The sequence below is a fragment of the Eleutherodactylus coqui genome, chromosome 2 (genome assembly GCF_035609145.1).
Source record: "Eleutherodactylus coqui strain aEleCoq1 chromosome 2, aEleCoq1.hap1, whole genome shotgun sequence".
Taxonomy (NCBI): Eukaryota; Metazoa; Chordata; class Amphibia; order Anura; family Eleutherodactylidae; genus Eleutherodactylus; species Eleutherodactylus coqui.
The window spans coordinates 18,093,427-18,114,315 of NC_089838.1; the positions used below are offsets into that span (position 1 = coordinate 18,093,427).

The window sequence follows — 20,889 nt, forward strand, 5'->3', positions numbered from 1 at the left end:
TTACCCCCCACCAAGCTGGGTACTCATTCTACCGACCTCGGAAGGATGGAAGGCTGAGTCAACCTTGAGTCGGCTACCTGAACCAAGCGGGGATTGAACCCACAACCTTCAGGTCGTGAGCGAGATATCACTCCATCCTTTACAGCCGTAATTGGGCTGCTTCCTTAAGGCATTAATAAAAGGGGGAACTTTCACTTTTATGGATATGGGAAAGCAATGTGGCAATGTGTAATGGCTATGGCGGCATTAACTACATGTGACCCCTTTATGCTATGAGTTTGGTTGTGATGCTGAATTTATATTATGAGCATGGTTCTAGAGTTTAATTTTTGCACTGAGCTTGGTTTTGGTGCTGTATTTATGTTATCAACTTGGTTCTGGTATTGTATCTATGTACTGAGGTTTGTTGCGGTGCTGTATTTATGTTAAAAGCTTGATTGTAGGGTTGTATTTATGCACCGAGATTGGTTCTAGTGCTGTATTTATATTATGAGCTTTGTTCTGGTGCTGTATCTAGGTACTGAACTTGGTTATGTATGTTATAAGCTTGGTTTTGGTTCTGTATTTATGGTAAGAGCTTGGTTCTGGTGCTTTATTTATATTATGAATTTGGTTCCTGTGCTGTATCTATGTACTAAACTTGGTTCTGGAGCCATATTTATGTACCGAGCTTGCTTCTGGAGCTGTATTTATGTACTGAGCTTGGTTCTGGAGCTGTATTTATGTACTGAGCTCAGTTCTGCTACAGTATTCATTCACTGAGCTGTTCTGGTGTGGCTCTGCTGCTCTATCTTGCTACTTTTTGGACAAGCAGATTGCCATCAGAGCAATATATACATGGGGGAGGGTGGAAGTTCCACATAGGGCGCAGTCTAATTTCAGGCTAGCACTGATCATGGCCAAATTACAAATTCAGCTCTGCTACACTAGCACACTTATCAGCATTAAAAAAGACTAATTTGTATTTCCTAACAGCAGAGGGCAGCAGAGTACTTACTACTGTAATTTATGCATCACTCCCATGGTGCTGCTGGTCACATAGTACAGAGCAGCCTATTGAGCTGTTGTGTCATGTGATTGACTGGCGGGGGAACATTCGCAGCATTTCCTCCTTCTGCCAGTACATGTGAGGCGACAAACATCAGCTGTAGGTTAACCGCCAACTGGGACTGGACGCAGCAATCATCCACAATGGCACCGATGTATATGTGTTTTGTCTTTGCATGCATTGCTCTAGCGCCATTGGTGACAGCTTCAGGAATTTTAGTCAACCGCCTACCATGGAGGCTCACAGCAGTAAGTGATGACGCTTATTAGATGATTACGGGGTTACAATGTGAATTTTACTGTAAATCTATTAGAGGTTATATGTTTTTTAAGGCATTCTCCATTTTTGTGTATAAAGCTTATTGCAATGAGCGTGGCACAACCGTCCTGAGAGCTGCGGGGGACAGAAATACGTTCTTTACAATAACCGGTTATAAAAAGCAGAATAACTACAGAATCCGTTAACTCAGTGGTCTCTAACTTTTACCTATTGGGTGAAAAAATATACCTCCCACCTTGCCAGGAGTCAGGGGCGTAACTAAAGACTCAGGGGCCCTGATGCAAAACATGAGCTGGGGCCCCCCTATATCTGTTTCTGTACCCGTACCCATACCTAAACCATGCTGCAGAGAGGTATAACGTGAAGCTTCTGGGCCCCAATGCAAAACCTGTAACAGGGCCCCCAACGATAATGCTTTACTCATAGTACTGGGTTATCTATATGGAGAAGAGAGGCCTTATGGGCCCCCTAAGGCTCCGGGGCCCGGGTGCAACCGCATACCCCACATCCTCTATAGTTACGCCCCTGCCAGGAGTGTTAGGAGTTGTAGTTTTGCAACAGCTAGTAAGCCACAGTTTGATCTTGCCATCATGCTCTCTTCCATCTATTCCCTACTTCTTGCTCACTAACTGGCTACTTTATTCGAGCCTCCAGAACTTTCACTTTCGGAGCTTCCCGGTATGGAAATTAGATCCCATAGGCCAGCATAAAATCACGTGACAAGTTTTTCATGGATCAGTTTCAGTGTGAATCCACATTAGATGGGAAAATCCAGTGATCTGAGTGACTTCCGGTATTATTGTATCTTGACGCCACCAGGAACTCCTGGTGGAGTCAAGATTGACAGGGGGGTGACGCCTCCTGTACCTGGTTGGCTGCACATCAGGCTTCAAAAATAGGTTGTGGAAGGGCACTAAAAAGCAGTGTGTAAATGAAATGCAGCTGGCCATGGTGCAAACGGACAAACAGTAATATGTAACTGTCTGCTGGGGTCCCTGTCAGCTCAGTAGGCTCAGCTCCCTCACTGACATTTTTCCCGCCGTCGCCGGGAGTGTCATCTCCGTTCCCTGGCGCTCGGCCACTGAAATTGGGCACACTCGCCACCGCAGGGACTGTGAGATGTGTAGCTTGTGCTCCCCCACTGCCGGCTGGTGGCTCAGAGGTACCTAGCGGCTGCCGCCTGGGAGGTCCCTTGTGGCCGCCTCCTGTGAGCGTTGCGGCCGCCGCCTGCGAGCTCTGTTGTGCCCACCTTCTGCAAGCTCCGTTGCGGCCGGCGCCTGCGAGCTCCGTGCTGTACATGTGGCTCAAAACGTGCCCAGTGACAGGGGGCTTCCGGGCTCTGGCCCGCGGCCGGGGGACCTACTTGCAGCCGTGATTGGAGGGCCGCTGGGCGATTTATCTCTTTTCTATTGTTTCTTTACTGCCCTTGCAGGATCTAGTGCAGAAGACGCTGTGCAGCCAATCACCTACAGGGGGCGTTTCCCCGCCTGTTAATCTTGACGCCACCAGCAATTGCTGGTGGCGTCAAGATACACTAATACCTTGACTTACAACAGGGCCTGGTCATTGGTATTAGACTAGCCGGTGCCAGAATTTCACTGCCAACCACATGGGGGTTTCATGTGTAATGGTGAGAATAGAATGGTGTGGTTGAAGAAAAACAGCCAATGAAAGGGGATCTTGTGGACAGAAGCAATTCATCACCAAAAGGGGTCAGAGAAGGGTGTCGAGAATCATTTTGACAAACAGGCGCAGCGCAGTCAAGCACACTGCACCCGAATACAAAGCCGTCATTCCTTAGCATGGATGGGCTATAACAGCAGTTGACCAGCCCAGTTGCTATCTAAGAGAAGCAGAAAGAAGAGACTCCACTGTGCAAAGGAGCACAAAACTTGTATCCTTGAGCAGTGGAAAAAACATTGCCTGGTCAGACTAATCTAGATTTCTGTTACACTGTGCTGATAGGAGGTCAGAATTTAGTACAAGCAGCATGAACCGATGAACCCTTCCTGTCAGGTGTAACAATTCAGATTGGCAGAGATGAAGTGATATGACATCTGTGGGTGGACGCCACGATAAATCGCTACAGTTATGAAGGTCAGAGGAAGTCCGATGTGCTGCTAGATGGGGGTCTCTAATTAGGGAGCCATTCGGTTTATTTTGTGGATTCGTAATTAGTACAGGATGGATGGAAGACAGTAGGATAGCAAGATCAGACTACGCAGAGTTTGTTTGTAGTCTGTTACCATAGAGACGCATATGTCTGCATAGCAGCTGAGGACCCAAAATTGTCGAAAGTGAAGAGTATTGCATTATTTTTTGTGGCGCAGGAGACATGTTTTTCAAACCTTACACAGTACAAATAGAAGCAGGTGTGCGAATTGTGGTCCGAAGGGCCCAAGTACCAGAATGTGGATTTGTGTTGCTTCAGATCAGAGAATGTGTGGTGCCATCTAGTAATATCATCTCACTATTTCACGCTTATATGATGTCTTTACAGATTAATGGTTTCTCTTGGGCTAATTGTGACGCTGAGACTCTACCCGGTAAAATACAGTCTCTTACACTTCTACCCGACCCTCTGATGATTCCTGGGGAAATTACTGTGTGTACCATCCTGAATACCACCGTATTACTGACCGCTCCAGTCAAGGTAAGTCTTTATAGCTCTTTAAACAGAGTTGAGTCACATTGTTATGACCAACAACTAATATCCGGAGTAACCGCCATGTGCCGCGTGGACAGTGGCCAGCCGGGCTGGGAGTGACTCAGTAAGGCATTGGTAGATTGTCTGAGGTCTCTGGAGCCATGCTGACTGCAACACATCCCACAGTTGCTGGAGGGTGCGTGGGGAAGGATCCATAGAGCGAACATCATGATTGAGGTGATCCCACAGATACTCAATTGGGTTCAAGTCTGGGGAATTAGTGGGGCAGGGAATTACTTGGAAGGCTTGGTCATGCTCTTCCACGACTATGTCGGACATTTCTAGGCGTGTGACACATTGTCTTGCTGGAAGATCCCATCTACCCGAGGGAAGACAAACAACATGTATGGGTGTACGGTCCTTCCACATGGATGATCATCTCAGAGAACGCCACAAAAAAAATTCCCCAAGTCATATCGCTGCCGCCGCCAGCTTGTGGCTGCAGGGTGTTTGTTCTCTGAGGTTTCTCACCTGACACACCAACGTCTATCTGTTTGATGAAGCAGAAAATGTGCCTCATCAGAGAAGGTAACCCTTTGCCAATCAGCGGTGGTTCAATTCCGATACTGCCGTTTAAGCCATGTCTGGTAGCCCTCCGGTTCATTTTCACTGTAGGGTCCAGACCTTCGTAGCTGGACCCTTTCACATCAATGGCACGTGGTGCTCCGCAGTTTCCACCTCAGTTATTCCTACTGGTGCCATTTATCCACTCATGATATACCACCACCCTTCGCCCGAAAGCCAATAATCATCCCTTTTTGCAACTGGCCCCTTTTAGCTATGACAACAGCGAATTATAAGTGAGCAGATAGCCTTCAGGGGTTACAAGCTGTCGATGTCGAAAGTAGGAGGTGGTCATAATAATGTGACTCGACTGTGCATATGAGAAGTATCATAGAATCCTAGAATGGTAGAGTTGGAAGGGACCTCCAAGATCATCTGGTCCAACCCCATGCTCAATGCAGGATTTACTAGATGTCTGGTCAGGCTTTGCTTGAACACTTCCATTGAAGGAGAACTCACCACATCCCGTGGTAACCTGTTCCACTCATTGATCACCCTCACTGTCAGAAAGTTTTTCTCTAATATCTAATTTGTGTCTCCTCCCTTTCAGTTTCATGCCATTGCTTCTAGTCTTTCCTTGTACAAGTACATTATGAGTTGTACATAGTATAGTCCAGTAGGACCTGGTGACAAAAGTTGCAGTGAAATTCTGAGTGTAATGTTTCGTATGAAGAAAAACAATTATGGGGCATTTGCAATAATCACAACATAGTACAAGTCACAATCCTTAATGTGAAGAGGAAGAACAACAGAAGTGACCCAATGATGGTGTCAATCCGACACCAAAACCCGCTGCACAGAATGGGGTCCTGTCTTCTAGCAGCGCTGATAATATTCTTGCTCTTCCTCTTCACATGCAGCACGGAGGTCCTGGTGCCGATCTGTGAAAGGAGGCTGACGCTGGCTATAAGCACTTCACCAGGTTGGCTGGTTGTGAGTTTTTGTATTATGATCCCTCTGTACTATGGAGCACTTTGGTTTAATTACACGTCAGTGAAGAATTCTTGCAGACGTGACCTTGCTGATACAAAACACACAGATAAGGACTTACTGTGGCATAATGGTAACACCAACAACAACGGCTCATGTCCCAATACCCCGTGTATACAAAACAGGCTTAGAGCACAGTCAGCACTAGCTATATCTGATGGTGCCCTTCAGGTCTGGGTGCAGCCTTACACTGCCTATGACTATAGGTAGCTACACGAAATAGCCACATTATTAGAAACACCCATCTAGCAGCACAATGGACTACCTCTGGCCTTCAGAGCTTCAGCAATTCATTGTTGCATCCATCCACTAGTATCAGAGGACACGGTGTGCCAAGAAAACATTCTCCACACTGTTACTTCTCTACCAACTTAAGCAGTATCACCTGATAGTTAAGGGTTCACCGATTCATGCTGCTTGCTCCAAATTTTGACCTCCTATCAGAAATCTGGATTCATCTGACCAAGTGATGTTTTTCCACTGCTCAGTGATCCAATTTTTGTGCTCTTTTGGAGTCTCGCCTTTCTCTTAGGCAGCAAGGACGCTGGAACTAGTCACCTGCTGTTATAGCCCATCCATGCTAAGGAATGATGAGTTGTGTATTCAGACATGTTAGTGCAGCGCCTGTTCATCAGAATGATTCTTGACATCCTCCTCTGACCCCTTTCTTCAAAGTGTTGTTTCTATGATTGTTTTCTCCAGAAGTGAGGAGCAATCTGACAAACGTTTCAGTATTCAATGTACTTTATAGGTTGAGGCAAGTTTGGGTTTAACCTGGGTTATTATCTCCGAGCCCTCGGCCATTAACCCCTTGAGTGGCGGGTTTCCTACCACCCTGTCGTGCCCACCAGGGCAGGTTTTTTTAAAATGGTCTAATCATTGAATTTCAACTAATTTTGCAGTTGCGTCTCAAGAGCCATAACTTTTTCATTTTTCCATTGACACGGCCATATGAGGGCTTGTTTTTAGCGGGACAAGTTGTGATTTTTTTAAACAGGGGGGAGGAAAAAAAGAAAAAAAGGGGCCATGTCATTAAGGGGTTAAATAATGTATTAACTTCCTTCTCTGGGTCATTACGACGCACACGGATACCACATGTGTGATTATATTTTTGATTTTTTACAAAGTAAAGGGAGACAAGTGTTTTTATAATTTTTTTTATAATTTTTTAACTTTTTTTTATTTTTTATTTTTATTTATTTATTTATTTTTTGTCCCTTTAGGGGACTTCCACAGGGACCCATCAGGACCCCTGATCACATTCCGGGGGTCCGATGGTGACAGCCCTTTACATGCTGCAGTGACAGCCCTTTACATGCTGCAGTCACATAGACTGCAGCATGTAAAGGGTTAACACAGCAGAGATCGGAGGTTTTCTCTGATCTCTGCTGTAAGAGCTGGTACCTAGCTGTCCTCTCACAGCCAAGCACCAAGCTCTCCCTGCCACAGAGACCATCGGCTTGCTTCTGACAAGCCGATGGTCTCTATGGCAACCTGTAAACAAAGCAGGAGATTGCCGGCAGATCGGCAATATCTTCTGCTGGTTTTTCAAAGCCCTTGCTTTGTTCTCTGTGGGTCTGTCAGGCAGAGCACACTGTCACAGCTTGTGGCATTGTGCTCTGCAGCTCCCATAGTGATACATAGCCCTGAAATCTTCCGGGCTATGTCGCTATGAGCAGTGGAGCTCGTCCCGGAAAATTTCCGGGCGTGCCACTCAAGGGGTTAAGGTGAGAGGCAGTTGCAATTTCCGCACCCTGTTATTACCCTAGTAGCTACAGATCCTGACCCTATATAACCTGCAGTATATTTATCACTAATCTCATGGACAAACAGACGTCATCACTCTGATCTTTGCACTAAGCTGTAAACCTATGGCCGGCTCCATGGGGGAATACTTTAGCTGCTCCTAGATGTACAGCGGCGCAGACCTCGACCTGCTTCTCTCTGATATTCACTAGGGTACATTGGGCACCAACATTTGGCATTAGAAATAGACAGACGTTGCTTGAAAAACGTGATTTTCCGATTTTATCTCACTTCCCGATATCATTTCTTGTGGCTATTACTCGTGTTCCTCTTTTCACTTCCGCAAACGTTAATAGAAAAACTGCAAACAATTATGATGTACACAACAGAGAAATTCTGGGTATCTGAGCCTCATGGCGACATCACAAGTCTGATGTAGCCTGTCCATTGGTCTGTGACGGTCACCACAAATTTCGCTATTAAGCCACCGCCATGGCGTAAGAGTCACTCCAAATTCTTACTTTTATTCTTTGGTGCCCTGTACGTAAATGCCTGGTCTCAAGTCATCTGGGCATTACCCACAACTTCCTGACTCACTGGGCAGCAGACTAATCATGTCTGCTCCTCTCAACTGTCACCTTCCCCAGTGCCTGACATCAACTCTTCCTCCCCTGAAATTGCACGCATGCACCATGCAGCCGTCTGGTCGCAGCTTCCTTAGATATGCAACTTTACCGCTCTTCACTGCATGGGCGCTGCGAGACCCACTTTGTGCCGTATAGCCCATGTTTCGGAGCATTAACCCTTTGCAATCCAATTTTTAATTCTGGGTTTCCCAGGGGTTTTTCTCTCTCTGCCATTATACAATGGCGCCATCTGCTGGCTAGAGCCAGTACTACGATATGGGACATGCTGGAGAGGCCCCCAACAACAGAGCGGCCAGTAATATACAGTAAAAATACCCTGTTGGACATCTTCCGACATCGAAGCTGTACAGCCTTCAATCAGAATGTCTTTAGACGTCAGCCAGTGGATTGGAGAGGATTAAAGGAGGTGGATACTCCTCAACTTCACCTCATTTCCCTGCGCATGCGCGGGCAGATGTGAGCAGAGGGCACATGGCGTGTGGGCCTGATTTCAGCATGACGAGTGCGGTCATCAGGAGTTGGGGGAGGCGGTGGTTGAGAGGAGGGGAGTGATTAGTCAGCTGACGCAGTGAATCGGGAAGAAGCCATCAGTGTGCTTTCCCAGCATACCACATTTAGGGTCTGTTCCCATGGGGCGGATTTTCGGTGGATTTTCCACAGTGGAATAAGCCCACTTTCCTAATCCACACCAGTTGATGTGGTTTTTGCTCGGGTTTTTGTGCGGATCTGCAACAGATTTCATCCCTTCAATTCACTTCAATCGAAGGGCTAAAATCTGCTGGTGATCCACAGCAAAATCCATGTCAAAATCCACACCAAATCGTGTAGATTTTGATGAGGACTTGCTGGGGATTATTCCGCTACAGCAAATCAGCCATATGGGAATACTAGCTGATATACCCGGCTTCGCCCGAGTTAATTTGGTACTGGTGTTTATCTGGTGTTCACACGAATGAAGTCATCGTTACTTTAGAGAACACAAGGAAAAAAATATGTTCACCATTTTGCATAGTTCTCTGCGTTATCCAGGAAACACCACAGGGAGGTAACCATGCGACATTTCCTTTATATAAAATGACATCAGGAAGTGAGAGAATTAGATTCCGTATGTAAAATTTGGCCGCTAATTATTTTGCGCTTAGAATTAAATAATCGAGTTGGGACCTATTAACTTTTCCTATTTATGACATAATCAATGCTCGTGCCAAATTTCAAGTTTCTATAACATCGGGAAGTGAGAGAATTAGACTACGTATGTAAAATTTAGATGCTAATTCTTTTGCGCTAGAATTGATTAATCGAATTGGGACCCATTAGCTTTTCCTATTTTGGACATAATCTATCCTCGTGCCAAATTTCATGTTTCTACGACATCGGGAAGTTGGAGAATTAGTGGCTAGTCAGTCAGTCAGTCAGTGAGTGCTTTTGTCTTTATATATATATATAGATAGATATGCTAAATTATACAATTCTCTCTCCATGCAACGGCCACTAGCGAAGGCTTCCATCAACTTCAATAAACTTTAGTTTAGTCTTTGGTGCAGGCAGAGAAGCGGATAACCCCTTCTCAGACTCAACTCATTTGGGTGGGGATCATGGGTCACCACATGGCAAGAATGTCCAATACATGAACGCAACCTTACTACTGTCTTATTGTCTGGTGATAACTTTGTTTCTAACACTAGGTCATCTTCCATCCTATGTAGGGGCGACTTGTTTAGATATTTTGCACTACTTTAGAGCCTCACAAGTTTTTCCTCCTCCCAGCTTGACCTACATTTACACTGTGCCAGTGCCGTGAGCTAATTGGGCAGCATGCCCAGATGCCAACTGCATTCAGCATTTCATATAATAGACTTTGTGCACTTTATTTTCCTGGTCAAACAGCTTTTCCTGATCATATGCTTTTGCACCATTACTATATCGTTACAGGGGGATGCTGCCCAATGGGTTTTGACTAAGTACTATGAATCTCCACCCTAGGAGAATGTTCACACATGTCAGATTTACATGTAAGTTACTATAAGATCGCATCAGAAATCCTTGTGATTGGATTGCAAGGTCATGTGACAGCCCCTCTATATATTAGGCTATAATACAAGGACTGTGGTAAACATCTTATTTCCTGACTATGAGTAACAGCATTTCATCACAATCAGCCCTTGTTCTATTCTTGTTTGCTTTCTACATACTTGAGATAGTAGAGTGGTTTGTTTAACCACTTCAAAGATTATAAGTCTTAGGGCTCATGTCCACAGGCAAAATAAGAATTAAAATCCGCAGCGGATTTTAACTCTTCTCCTGCCCGTGGATCCGCACCCCATAGGGATGCATTGACCACCCGCGGGGTAGATAAATACCCGCGGATGGTCAATAAAAGGGATTTTAAAAAAAATGGAGCATGAAAAAATCTGGACCCGCGGGCTTCTATTGAAGCCTATGGAAGCCGTCCGGATCCGCGGGAGACAAAAATCGGGATTTACTCACACGCTCCGTTTCTTCTCTTTGCCGCGGCGCCATCTTCTCTCCGTCACGGCCGGATCTTTTTTCTTCGGGACGGCACATGCGCAGGGCACGTCACCGACGTCATCATGCGCATCCGCCGAGCCGAAGAAAGAAGATCCGGCCGCGACGCAGAGAAGATGACGCCGCGGCGAAGAGAAGAAACGGAGCGGATGGGAGGTAAGTTTATTCTCATTTATTCTTATTTTCAGCCCTCATGTCCGCGGGGCTACATGGAGAATCCGTAGCGGGCCTGATTTTCCCCGTGGACATGAGGCCTTAAAGGTTATGGGCACTTTCGGTGAGGCAACATTTTTTCCCACTTAGGCTTCCTGTCCACGAGCGTTTTTTGTATCGCGTTCCCCGCGGCGATAATCTGGCTGCGGGGAACGCGATGCACGCTTTCCATAGCGCTGCTAATGGAGAGCGCTTCCCCCCTGTCCATGAGCAGAGAATCATAGCAATTCTCCACTAGCGGCCAGCAAATCGCAGCATGCTGCAAATTGCCGCGATTCTCCGTGGTCAGCCTATCTATCAGATAGGCTGACCACGAAGATCCACCTGCAACGCCCATGGACAGGCAGCCTTAAGTGCATGTATTTTGGGCTGACAATGATTTTTGCACTAGGGTCTGTTTAAGAATTTTAAGGGTTCAATGGTGCCATCTGCTGGCTAAAGCCAGTGTGTATGCGCCAGAGGGGCTCCGACAGCGGAGTGGCTGGCAATAGACGGTACGAATACCCTGTCGGACGTCTTCTGACATTGGAGCTGAACAAGCTTCAATCAGAATGTAGGAAGACGTCAGACAGTAGGTTGGAAAGGGTTAAGTGAAAAAAAATTCCCCCTAAAAGTTTTTCATAGCCTTTAAGGTGCTCACACACATGAGCTGAATCTTGTCTGAACCTGACGATTTCGGTGGGAGAGGTCAACTATCTAATATGTATCCTGGTGTCCTGAGTCAGGTGGCAAATGTTGGGGGAAGAAAGATCCCTTGTTCTGCAGGGAGATAAGCCTCTGCCAGACTAATGTAGCAGCAGCTCTCCTAATTGAGAACAGATACACACAAGCCAATGATAAATGAGTACCTGACTTTTTGGGGAATAAGCTGCTGCAAGTTTGTATGATAAATAACGCTCTTTCTGGCCATTCTATGACCTTGTATCTTCAATTTCCCCAATTTTCCTCTCTGCAGGGTGCACATCTGATTCTCCATCCTCTCAGGATTAGCAGGAGGAGCTGCTACTATTCTGTGTGCTATAGACTGCTAGAGAACTGAAGAGATTCTGGTCTTTTAACTGTCTGTAACACACACAAGTTCATCATGTAGGTGCACCGCATCATTTAGTTGTGTAGATGTGTATAAACAGCTGCAGATATCTCAGCATTAGCTCCAGCATACATGTCTGTGTCTGTAAGGCGGTGGGGTATTGCTCCCATTACTTCGATTCCCTATGGTTACAAGCAGGGGCCTAACTATACAGGGTGCAAGGGATGCGGTTGCACCCGGGCCCAGGAGCCTTAGGGGGCCCATAAGGCCTCTCTTCTCCATATAGGAAGCCCAGTGCTATGAATAAAGCATTACAGTTGGGGGCCCTGTTACAGGTTTTGCATTGGGGCCCAGAAGCTTCAAGTTATGTCTCTGTGCAGCATGGTTTAGGTATGGGTACGGGTACAGATACAGATAGAGGGGGGTCCCCAGCTCACCTTTTGCATCAGGGCCCCTGAGCCTTTAGTTATGCCCCTGGTTACAAGGGTTGGCTTTCTTTATTTATTGGTAACGTCTGTCTTGGTGAGCGCGCATTGGCGAGGACCTGGTGTAGTGGGTGGGGCTTAAGCCCCCAGAGAGCAGTAGTTCGAGTGAGTAAGAAGTTACCTAGCATGAGGTGAAATACGGGAACTTTTGGGACTGAGTTTGAGAGGTAGATAGATGTAACTCTGCAGCAGCATACCAAGGTGCCAAATTTGCAATAAAAAAGAGCTTTTATTTCTCCATTTAAAAGCAACGTTTCGATCCCACAATGTGGTCTTTCTCCAGCCGCCCTCCAAACAGACCCATCCCACAAATAAATACAAAGTATAGACACAATAAAAACAGAGCTTACTCCGATGTATATACTTATGTCTACACAGCTCAGCAACTTCATTAGACTAGAACCTGCCTTAGTTGTGACTCCATTCCATCCGGTCGTATGCAGGTAGCTGGCGTCCCACGTTACACTCAGGCACTTCCGCCAGGTTCTCGTAATCACTTATTATCTTAGTGCGCATGCGCGAGATTTAATCAGTCATCGTGTGATCAGTGTAATCAATTGAGATGATTCTACGTGAATGCGCATGCGCAGGACTACAGCAGTTCCACTACTAAACCACCTGACACATATAACAACGACACTGCAGAAGCGTCTTCCCACTGGCTCTTAGCATCGCAGCAGCATTGCCGGCAGCCAAGCTATCAGTCTCTGCATGTAATCTCAAGGACTCTATACCAAGTCCAAAACTGCTACGCAGATAGTCTGTCTTACCATAAAACAGCTCAGAGGGCCTATCAGATACCCATAGCTCCAGGGAAACACGGCTGCCAACATGGTGACGAGTGATAACTCGCTGACTAGTCGCTAGTCATTCTGTTTCAGCTCACCTACAGAAATACTTGCCGCTTGATCAAACGTTGTTTGGCGTGAAGTCACAGTCGTTTGTATTTGAATGACTTGTGAACGAATTTGCATGGCGATTTCCCCTACAAACCGTATGATGGAGAACAACTGATGACCGCCAGATGATACACTGCGTGCCAGATGTGTAATAGTTATTGTTGCCACCCATAGATACAAGTTACAGCAGAGAAAGAAGTGATGGGCGAGTGGTTGAAGATCCCCTGCTTGGATAATTTCGGAAGCTGCACCTATGATGATTTTTGTGACATTCTGGATGACTTAATTCCTCCGGGACAGCTGTGTCCAGAGCCTCTGCACACGTATGGACTGCCGTGTCACTGTCCATTTAAGCAGGTAAGTCCCAGCAGCTATAATACGCTTCTTCTACAGCACAAAGCCTTATTGGCAAGCCATCGTGTGTTATAGTAGGTGTCACCATGTGAAACTGCAACTCGACCTTAACAATGGTAAGGACATCAGCAAAATGGAATGCTGTGGACCTTACATGTGATGGAGTACCGTAACAGACAGAATACACAATGACAGCGAGTGACTCGCAGGCGACGTCCTCTGGACTCCTTCGTTTTCTTCATGTTCAACTTTCATGACTTCTCCAGTGAATTCTTGTCTCTGCAAATTTGTGGCCCAGATGTCTGTGGCTCCTCTAAAAATAATAGCGCCACTCACAGTGTCACCTGAAAAAAGCGCCACTCGCCGTGTTCCAGAAATAAATTGCCATACACATTGTGACCCTGGAAATAAATAATAGTCAATTGTGTGACCCCTGCAGTAAATTATAACACACACTCTGCCCCCTTAATAAATTATACTACGTGCCATGCCCCCAGAAATTAATTATGCTACACGCCATCCCCCAGAAATTAATTATGCTACACGCCATGCCCCCAGAAATTAATTATGCTACAAGCCATCCCCCAGAAATTAATTATGCTACATACCATGCCCCCAGAAATTAATTATGCTACACGCCATGCCCCCAGAAATTAATTATGCTACACGCCATGCCCCCTAGAAATTAATTATGCTACACGCCATGCCCCCAGAAATTAATTATGCTACACGCCATCCCCCAGAAATGAATTATACTACACGCCATGCCCCCAGAAATTAATTATACTACACGCCATGCCCCCAGAAATTAATTATGCTACACGCCATCCCCCAGAAATTAATTATGCTACACGCCTTCCCCCAGAAATTAATTATGCTACACGCCATGCCCTCAGAAATTAATTATGCCACACTCCATGCCCCTAGAAATTAATTATGCTACATGCCATTCCCCTAGAAATTAATTATGCTACACGCCATGCCCCCTGAAATTAATTATGCTACACGCCGTGCCCCCAGAAATTAATTATGCTACACGCCTTCCCCCAGAAATTAATTATGCTACACGCCATGCCCTCAGAAATTAATTATGCCACACTCCATGCCCCTAGAAATTAATTATGCTACAAGCCATGCCCCTAGAAATTAATTATGCTACACGCCATGCCCTCAGAAATTAATTATGCTACACGCCATGCCCTCAGAAATTAATTATGCTACACGCCATGCCCTCAGAAATTAATTATGCTACACGCCATGCCCCCAGAAATTATTAATGCTACACAACATATCCCCAGGAATTATACTACATGCAGTGCCCTCAGAAATTAATTAGATGTTGTAACCCCAGGAATTAATTATACTACAAGCTGTGCCCCCGTATTAAATTAGACTACAGGCTGTGCCCTCAGCAATTAATTATACTACACACCATGCCCATAGAGTAATTAGCCAGCCCCCATGTGCTTTTCAAATCACCCCCACCCCAGAAACAGCGGTACACCCCTCAAGCCTCAACAGCCCCTTCACATCACTTCCCACAATACCCAAAGCACCCTATGCCTTCTGTTTCTGCCAAAAGCATCACACAGCCGCCAACCCCCCATGCACTTTCAAATGATCTGCCCACCCCAGAAGCTCCCCCAATGCTCCAAAAGCTTGCTCTCCACCGGTTGCATCTGCTACAAAGCTCTGGGCCCACCCGCTCCCCAGTGAATGCCAGCTGACCTTCTGACATGGGGACACCTTTAGCCCACTTCTCTCTAGCCTCCAACAGGGAGGTAGTGTAGAAAACCAGGTGACTGGGAGAGGGGGCACTAAACTTCGGTGTCCAGGTGACTTGACAGCTCTGTAACAGGAAGTACAGCCATATTGATTGGCGCCTTTAAATGGGTTTCTTGGACAGAGTAGAAATAAAACCATACGCCAAATGTTTGCCCCAAATAATGTGAAGACAAGCTTACCTGTGCAGAAGTTTTGCTACATTGTAATTGACCTCATTGCATAATGTTAGAACCTGCAAGATTCTAACCTCTAATTCCATGTTCTCCTTATGTTGAAGGGTTCCTACTATCTTCCTGTCACCAGCTTTGAAGTTCCGAGTTTGTCCATCCCGTCTTGGTTCAGCAAAGGCAATTACCGACTCAAAATTGTCGTCAGCCACGGAGACCAGGAAATTGGTTGCGCTAAACTCACTTTCTCTCTAGCGGGCACTTATATTTGAAGAAAACGTAGGGCGGTTTACCACAGAAGCAGCCGTATGATGCCCCTCCTGGTGCCAACCACATGTTATACATGGAGGAGAGGGATGTGCCAAGGACTCCAAAACCGCACAGTTTTTCTTCTCCTTTTTTATTGTTTGCTAACACTCCCAGGTACAAGTTAATTAACCTGATATTACGTACGTGTAAATAGTAGGAACGCAACGCGAGGGGTTCTGGATCTTTCTATGGCAATAATCTGTAAAATAGGATTATTATACAGCAATAAATAGGTGATCACTGGGTGAGAATACATGACAAATCCGATCACACTGAGGGTGTATTCACACGACCGTATATCGGCTGGGTTTTCACGCCGAGCCGCTATACGGTGTCCTTGTCTGCGGGATGGGGGGGGGGATGGAAGAGCCAGGAGCAGGAACTTAGCTCTCGCCCCTTCCCCGCCCCTCGCCACTATTTGCAATGGGAGGGGCGGGGCTAAGCAGCGTTACTTAGCTTCGCCCCGTCCCGATCCTTCCTATTGCAAATAGTGGCAAGGGGTGGAGAGGAGGCAGAGAGGGGGCAGGAGCTCAGTTCCTGCTCCTGGCTCTTCCATCCTCCCATACCTCCCATATCATTTTCTACGACAGAGAAAAAATTGCATTTCCCTCGCCTGAAGATGTGATTTTTGTGTGATGGTGATGCAACTTTTCTACTTGCCCCATTGAAACAACATGCGATTTTCATGCGATGTGATACATTTTTCCTGCAAAACGCAGCAGAAATCGCTAAATTACAAATACGATTCCAAGTCCGAGAGTTTCTCAGATCAATGTTTTATTCGCCCGTGTGATACGCCCTTAGAACATAACAAGTGTTTATAGCCCTCGAGATGTTCCCTTCTGCCCTAGGCGTGTCTTCTACCAGGAAAGGTGGGTTACAATATTAGCCATGATTACAGCCTACACATACGCTGTCATCCATCTTTATCAGTATCCGGAAGGGCAAATAATGCAAACCCCCTCCTTCCGATTAGTAAGCTTAGTCCCATGTGGAAGGCACGGACAGCACACGGCCCGAACTTACGGTTGTGTGAATGGGCCCTTATTGGGGGTTGTCTGGTTTATAAAGCTCATCTTCTAATATTCTGTTAGGAGATGCTGTTAATAAAGTGGGCTGCCTGTTCAGGTCCATGTAATATGCCCTCAAGTGTGTCGCTGAGGGCATATTGCATGGACAGTTCATTGATTTCAATTGGAGCTGTGTAATACTTCACTTGCCCTGCGGAGGTGCTGGAGAGAAACTGAACACTTCTTACCAGGTTCCCTCACAGATCCTGATCCAAGCGATCAGGCATCACTGTGACAAACTCATTGTCAAAGCACTATTCTAGTAAAAAGGGATCATCCAAAGGGACAAGCACTATAATTGTTCTTTAATACTCTTCACTGAGCTAAACTCCAAGGGCTCACACATACGGGTGTATGTGATACACGTGTTACATACATATTGTTCACAAACCTTATACGTGGTGCTAAAAGTCCATTGATTTAAATTGGGCCCCTTATACCTGCGGAATTTCTTTCACTTGCGTATTACAAGTGTGAGAAAAATGACACAGCATGTCCTATTATGGTGCATATTACACCTGTAATATAGGCTATGGGGATTTAACACGCAGCAAGTATGCATGGTATATTCAGATTTGTTTTGCACTGCGTATTGTGCGTGTAAAACTCCACGGGCTCCTTCACACTAGTGATCATGATTTCGCTGTGAGATAATCACGTCTTTTTCCCACATTAGCGGTACTTTTTCTCGCAAAAACATGCGTTTTTCGTCACTATTTTGCTGCGATTTTTTTTTTTTGTACGGAAGTCAATAGGACTTTTTAATGTTAAAAACGCATTGCATCGCATCACAGGAAAATCGCAAGTTTGCGCTTTGCGATGCGATAAAAAGAAGGCTCCACAGGGAAACATGGGAAATTAAAAAGCAAAATGCAGAAAGATAGGACATGCCGCCATACTGTTTACACGACATCACATGAGTGTAAACATCGCAAATGTGAAGGAAACCATTGAAAAGCATGGCGCACCTCAGCTGCTCTGTGTGCCCGCACAGAAAACTACACCGGCCCGGAATTATCACAGCATTCCAGTATATTTTACGCTAGATTCTGGCATAAATTATGCATAAATGTGATGGTCCACACCCCTCCTAACTAGCCACACCCCCTTTTCCCGTGAAAATGGCTTGAAGCGGCGTATCTCTCAAAAAGTTGCTAAATTTTTGCACAAGCAAGGCTTCCGCATGCTGAATAAATGGCTGTGATTGGACGCATTCAGTGCTGGCTGTGATTGGCTGAGCGGGCAGTCACTCAACGGCGCTCAGCCAATCAGAGCAATCTCTCATTGGAGGCGGGGATTTCTGATCCCCATTACCAGAGAAAAAGTTCCCCTGCCGGCTGACAAGTCCCGAGAGCGCCACCGGGGACAGCGACATCACCTGCAAGGTGAGTATTGATTTTTTGGGGGGCTCAGGCAGTGCAGCTAAGGTGTATAGCGCTGCCAAAAGTGCAGTACTAAGTTGTGCTGCGTTTTCGGCATCGCTGAAACCACTGCCCATTCATTTCAATGGGGCGATACAGGGCTGAAAACGGCCAATAATAGAACATGCATCGCTGTCAAAGGGCAGCGTTGAAGGCGCTGCGTTTTCAGCCCTGTGTGAGCAGCCCCATTGAAATGAATAAGAGCTTTGCACAGCGTTTAGCGCTGGGCTGAAAAAGCAGCGCTAAACGCTGTACAAAAATGCCGGTGTGAGGAAGGACTAAGGCTCCTGGGCCCGGGTGCAACCACATCTTCTGCATCCCATATAGTTACGCCTGTGGATGGAAGAACCTTTACAAAATGGAACAACTGAAGCTCGAGGACTGAAAATGTTGACATGGCACAACTAACAAAACTTGCAATAAACTTGTAAAAACTGGAAGTCCCACTGAGGCGCTGTCCTGGGTGGCTCTGCCCAGGACTGACAGCAGCTGCTGTTTTTCTCCCGCTCGGTGCTTCCCCCCCATCCTTGGTATGTTTGCAGCGTAAAGGGTTGTGGGTGCTATGGGCCAGCCAATCAGAAGCTGGGGGAGTGCAGTTTGCCTCCACCCATTCTGGTGCCCAGGCAATCCCAAGTTGTGGGCGTAGATGTGGGCGTGCAATTAGTCTCCACCCATTCTGCTGGTGGAGACAAGATGCACCAGTACCATCCTGGTAAGCGATGCGGGTGATCTGCTCCGAGCTGGTATCAGATGTCTGACACTGGAGGAGATGCGGATACTTGACTTAATTTCTGGCTGGACCTTATCTAATTTGGCCACATAATAGGTGGCATAGGGACCACGTGTGTTCAGCTTACACCTGCCGCTTATCTCCTGTACTGAAGCTACTGTATGTCTCTAGAAGACTCACTTGTGCCTTGGCTGTACACGCCGTAAATGTATTTTTGCCTGTAGGAATACTAATGATCAATAAACGCACTTAATAAAGTGACTTCACATAGCTCTGCTGGTCTGTTATTTCTTTCTATGTACTGTCTATATAATCCCTACAAGCTGGGCCGGCCTCAGCACCCAGCATACTTGGGAAGGGGCTGGGTCCACTGAACTTGGGGGGTGGGATGGACCCAGTCATCATTCTTTAAAATTAATTGTACCGTAGTCTAAAAGTCATGAATACAATTGACTATAACGGCGACACTGCAGGAAGCCGAGTGCCATCCAGCACTTTTTCTGTCACGCAGGTGGCATGAAGATGTCACTGCACCACCTGAGTCGTTCCACACCACTCCGATCAGAGGAGGATGTTAAGGGAGTGTGGTGATAGTGAGTTGATTATTTTATTGCCACGGCACCTATGAATAACGTAACCCCTTAGTGACAAAGCCAAATTTTGGAAATCTGACATGTTTCACTTTAACATAGAATAACTCCGTAAAGGTTTTGCATATCCAAGAGATTCTGACATTGTTTTTTTGCCACATGTTGTACTTCATTTTGGTGGTAAAAATAAACCAATTGAATTTGTGTTTATTTATTAAAAGTAACAAAATTGGGAAAATTTTGGAAAAAAATGTCATCTTTTCACATTTTCAACTAATATCTCATGTGCAAACCTACTGTACAAACTTTTGCTAAGATATATATTTCCATCTGTTTACTTTATTCTGGATGCACATTTAAAAAAATTAACATTACTTATCAACATTTTGAGGCACACTTTGTTTTCCTGCACCAAGCCAAGATTGCAAAGACTCACAGGTATCAGAATGATAGCTACCCCCACAAATGACCCTAGTTTAAAAACTACACTCCTTAATATACTCACTGAGGGGGGGTCAGGAGAATTTTGGCCCCACAGTTTTTTTCAGGAGTTAATTCAATTTAGAGGAGAAAAAATAAAATTTCATATTTTTGCAAATATGTAATTTTAAAGACCTTTTTTTTTCTATAGTGCACATGAAAATGAGGATTTACACCACAAAATTGATACCCCTGTTTGTTCTGTGTTCAGAAATATACCCATTGTGGCCCCTAATCTTATGTTCGTATGCACAACGGGGCCCAAACCGAAAGGAACATTGAAGTTCAACTGTTTTTAACATTTACGTGATCATGTGATTGGAGACCGCTCACCGCTGCCCTCGGTCACTGCTTCAGGCTCTCGGCTACCTATAGTAGCCAGGAGCAAGGAGATTTTAAATTTCCTGGGCCCTCCCCTTCTGCACTTGCGTCCACAATTGTGCCAATGGGCGCATGCGCCGAAGTTGAGGAAAGGTCCGCAAATAAAGACCTCGTTGAGAGACACCGCCGGATGCCTTAGGTAAGTAATTTCACTTTCCTTCATGGATCGGATCCATGGCAGGAGGTGAAATTGTAAGTTTTTTAAACTTTTACGTAATCACCGTTATCCATTGATAGCAGTGATCACGTGACCAGGGACCGCATACTGTGGCACCCCGTGAAATCTCCAGGCTCTGGGCTATGTTTGGTAGCCAGGAGCAGGGAGATTTTAAATTAGCCGGCCACTTTGACGACAGGCGCGTGCACAGAAGCCAGGGTAAGGTGCGCAGACAAATCCGGGGGGCCTTAGGTATGTAATTTCTTCCTCCCTCACGGATATGATCCGTGAGGGGAGATGAAACTTAAACT

The 20,889-nt window shown here is 45.9% G+C and overlaps 1 protein-coding gene across 1 annotated transcript; it reads left to right on the forward strand.

Annotated features, from left to right (window-relative positions):
• Nucleotides 1-1,069: 1,069 nt before the first annotated feature.
• Nucleotides 1,070-19,240, forward strand: LOC136611141 (ganglioside GM2 activator-like). Its single transcript, XM_066590424.1, has 4 exons — nt 1,070-1,296; nt 3,828-3,980; nt 13,309-13,491; nt 15,551-19,240. The coding sequence occupies exons 1-4, from the start codon at nt 1,192-1,194 to the stop codon at nt 15,710-15,712; spliced, it is 603 nt and encodes a 200-aa protein (XP_066446521.1). The 5' UTR covers nt 1,070-1,191; the 3' UTR covers nt 15,713-19,240.
• Nucleotides 19,241-20,889: the final 1,649 nt, after the last annotated feature.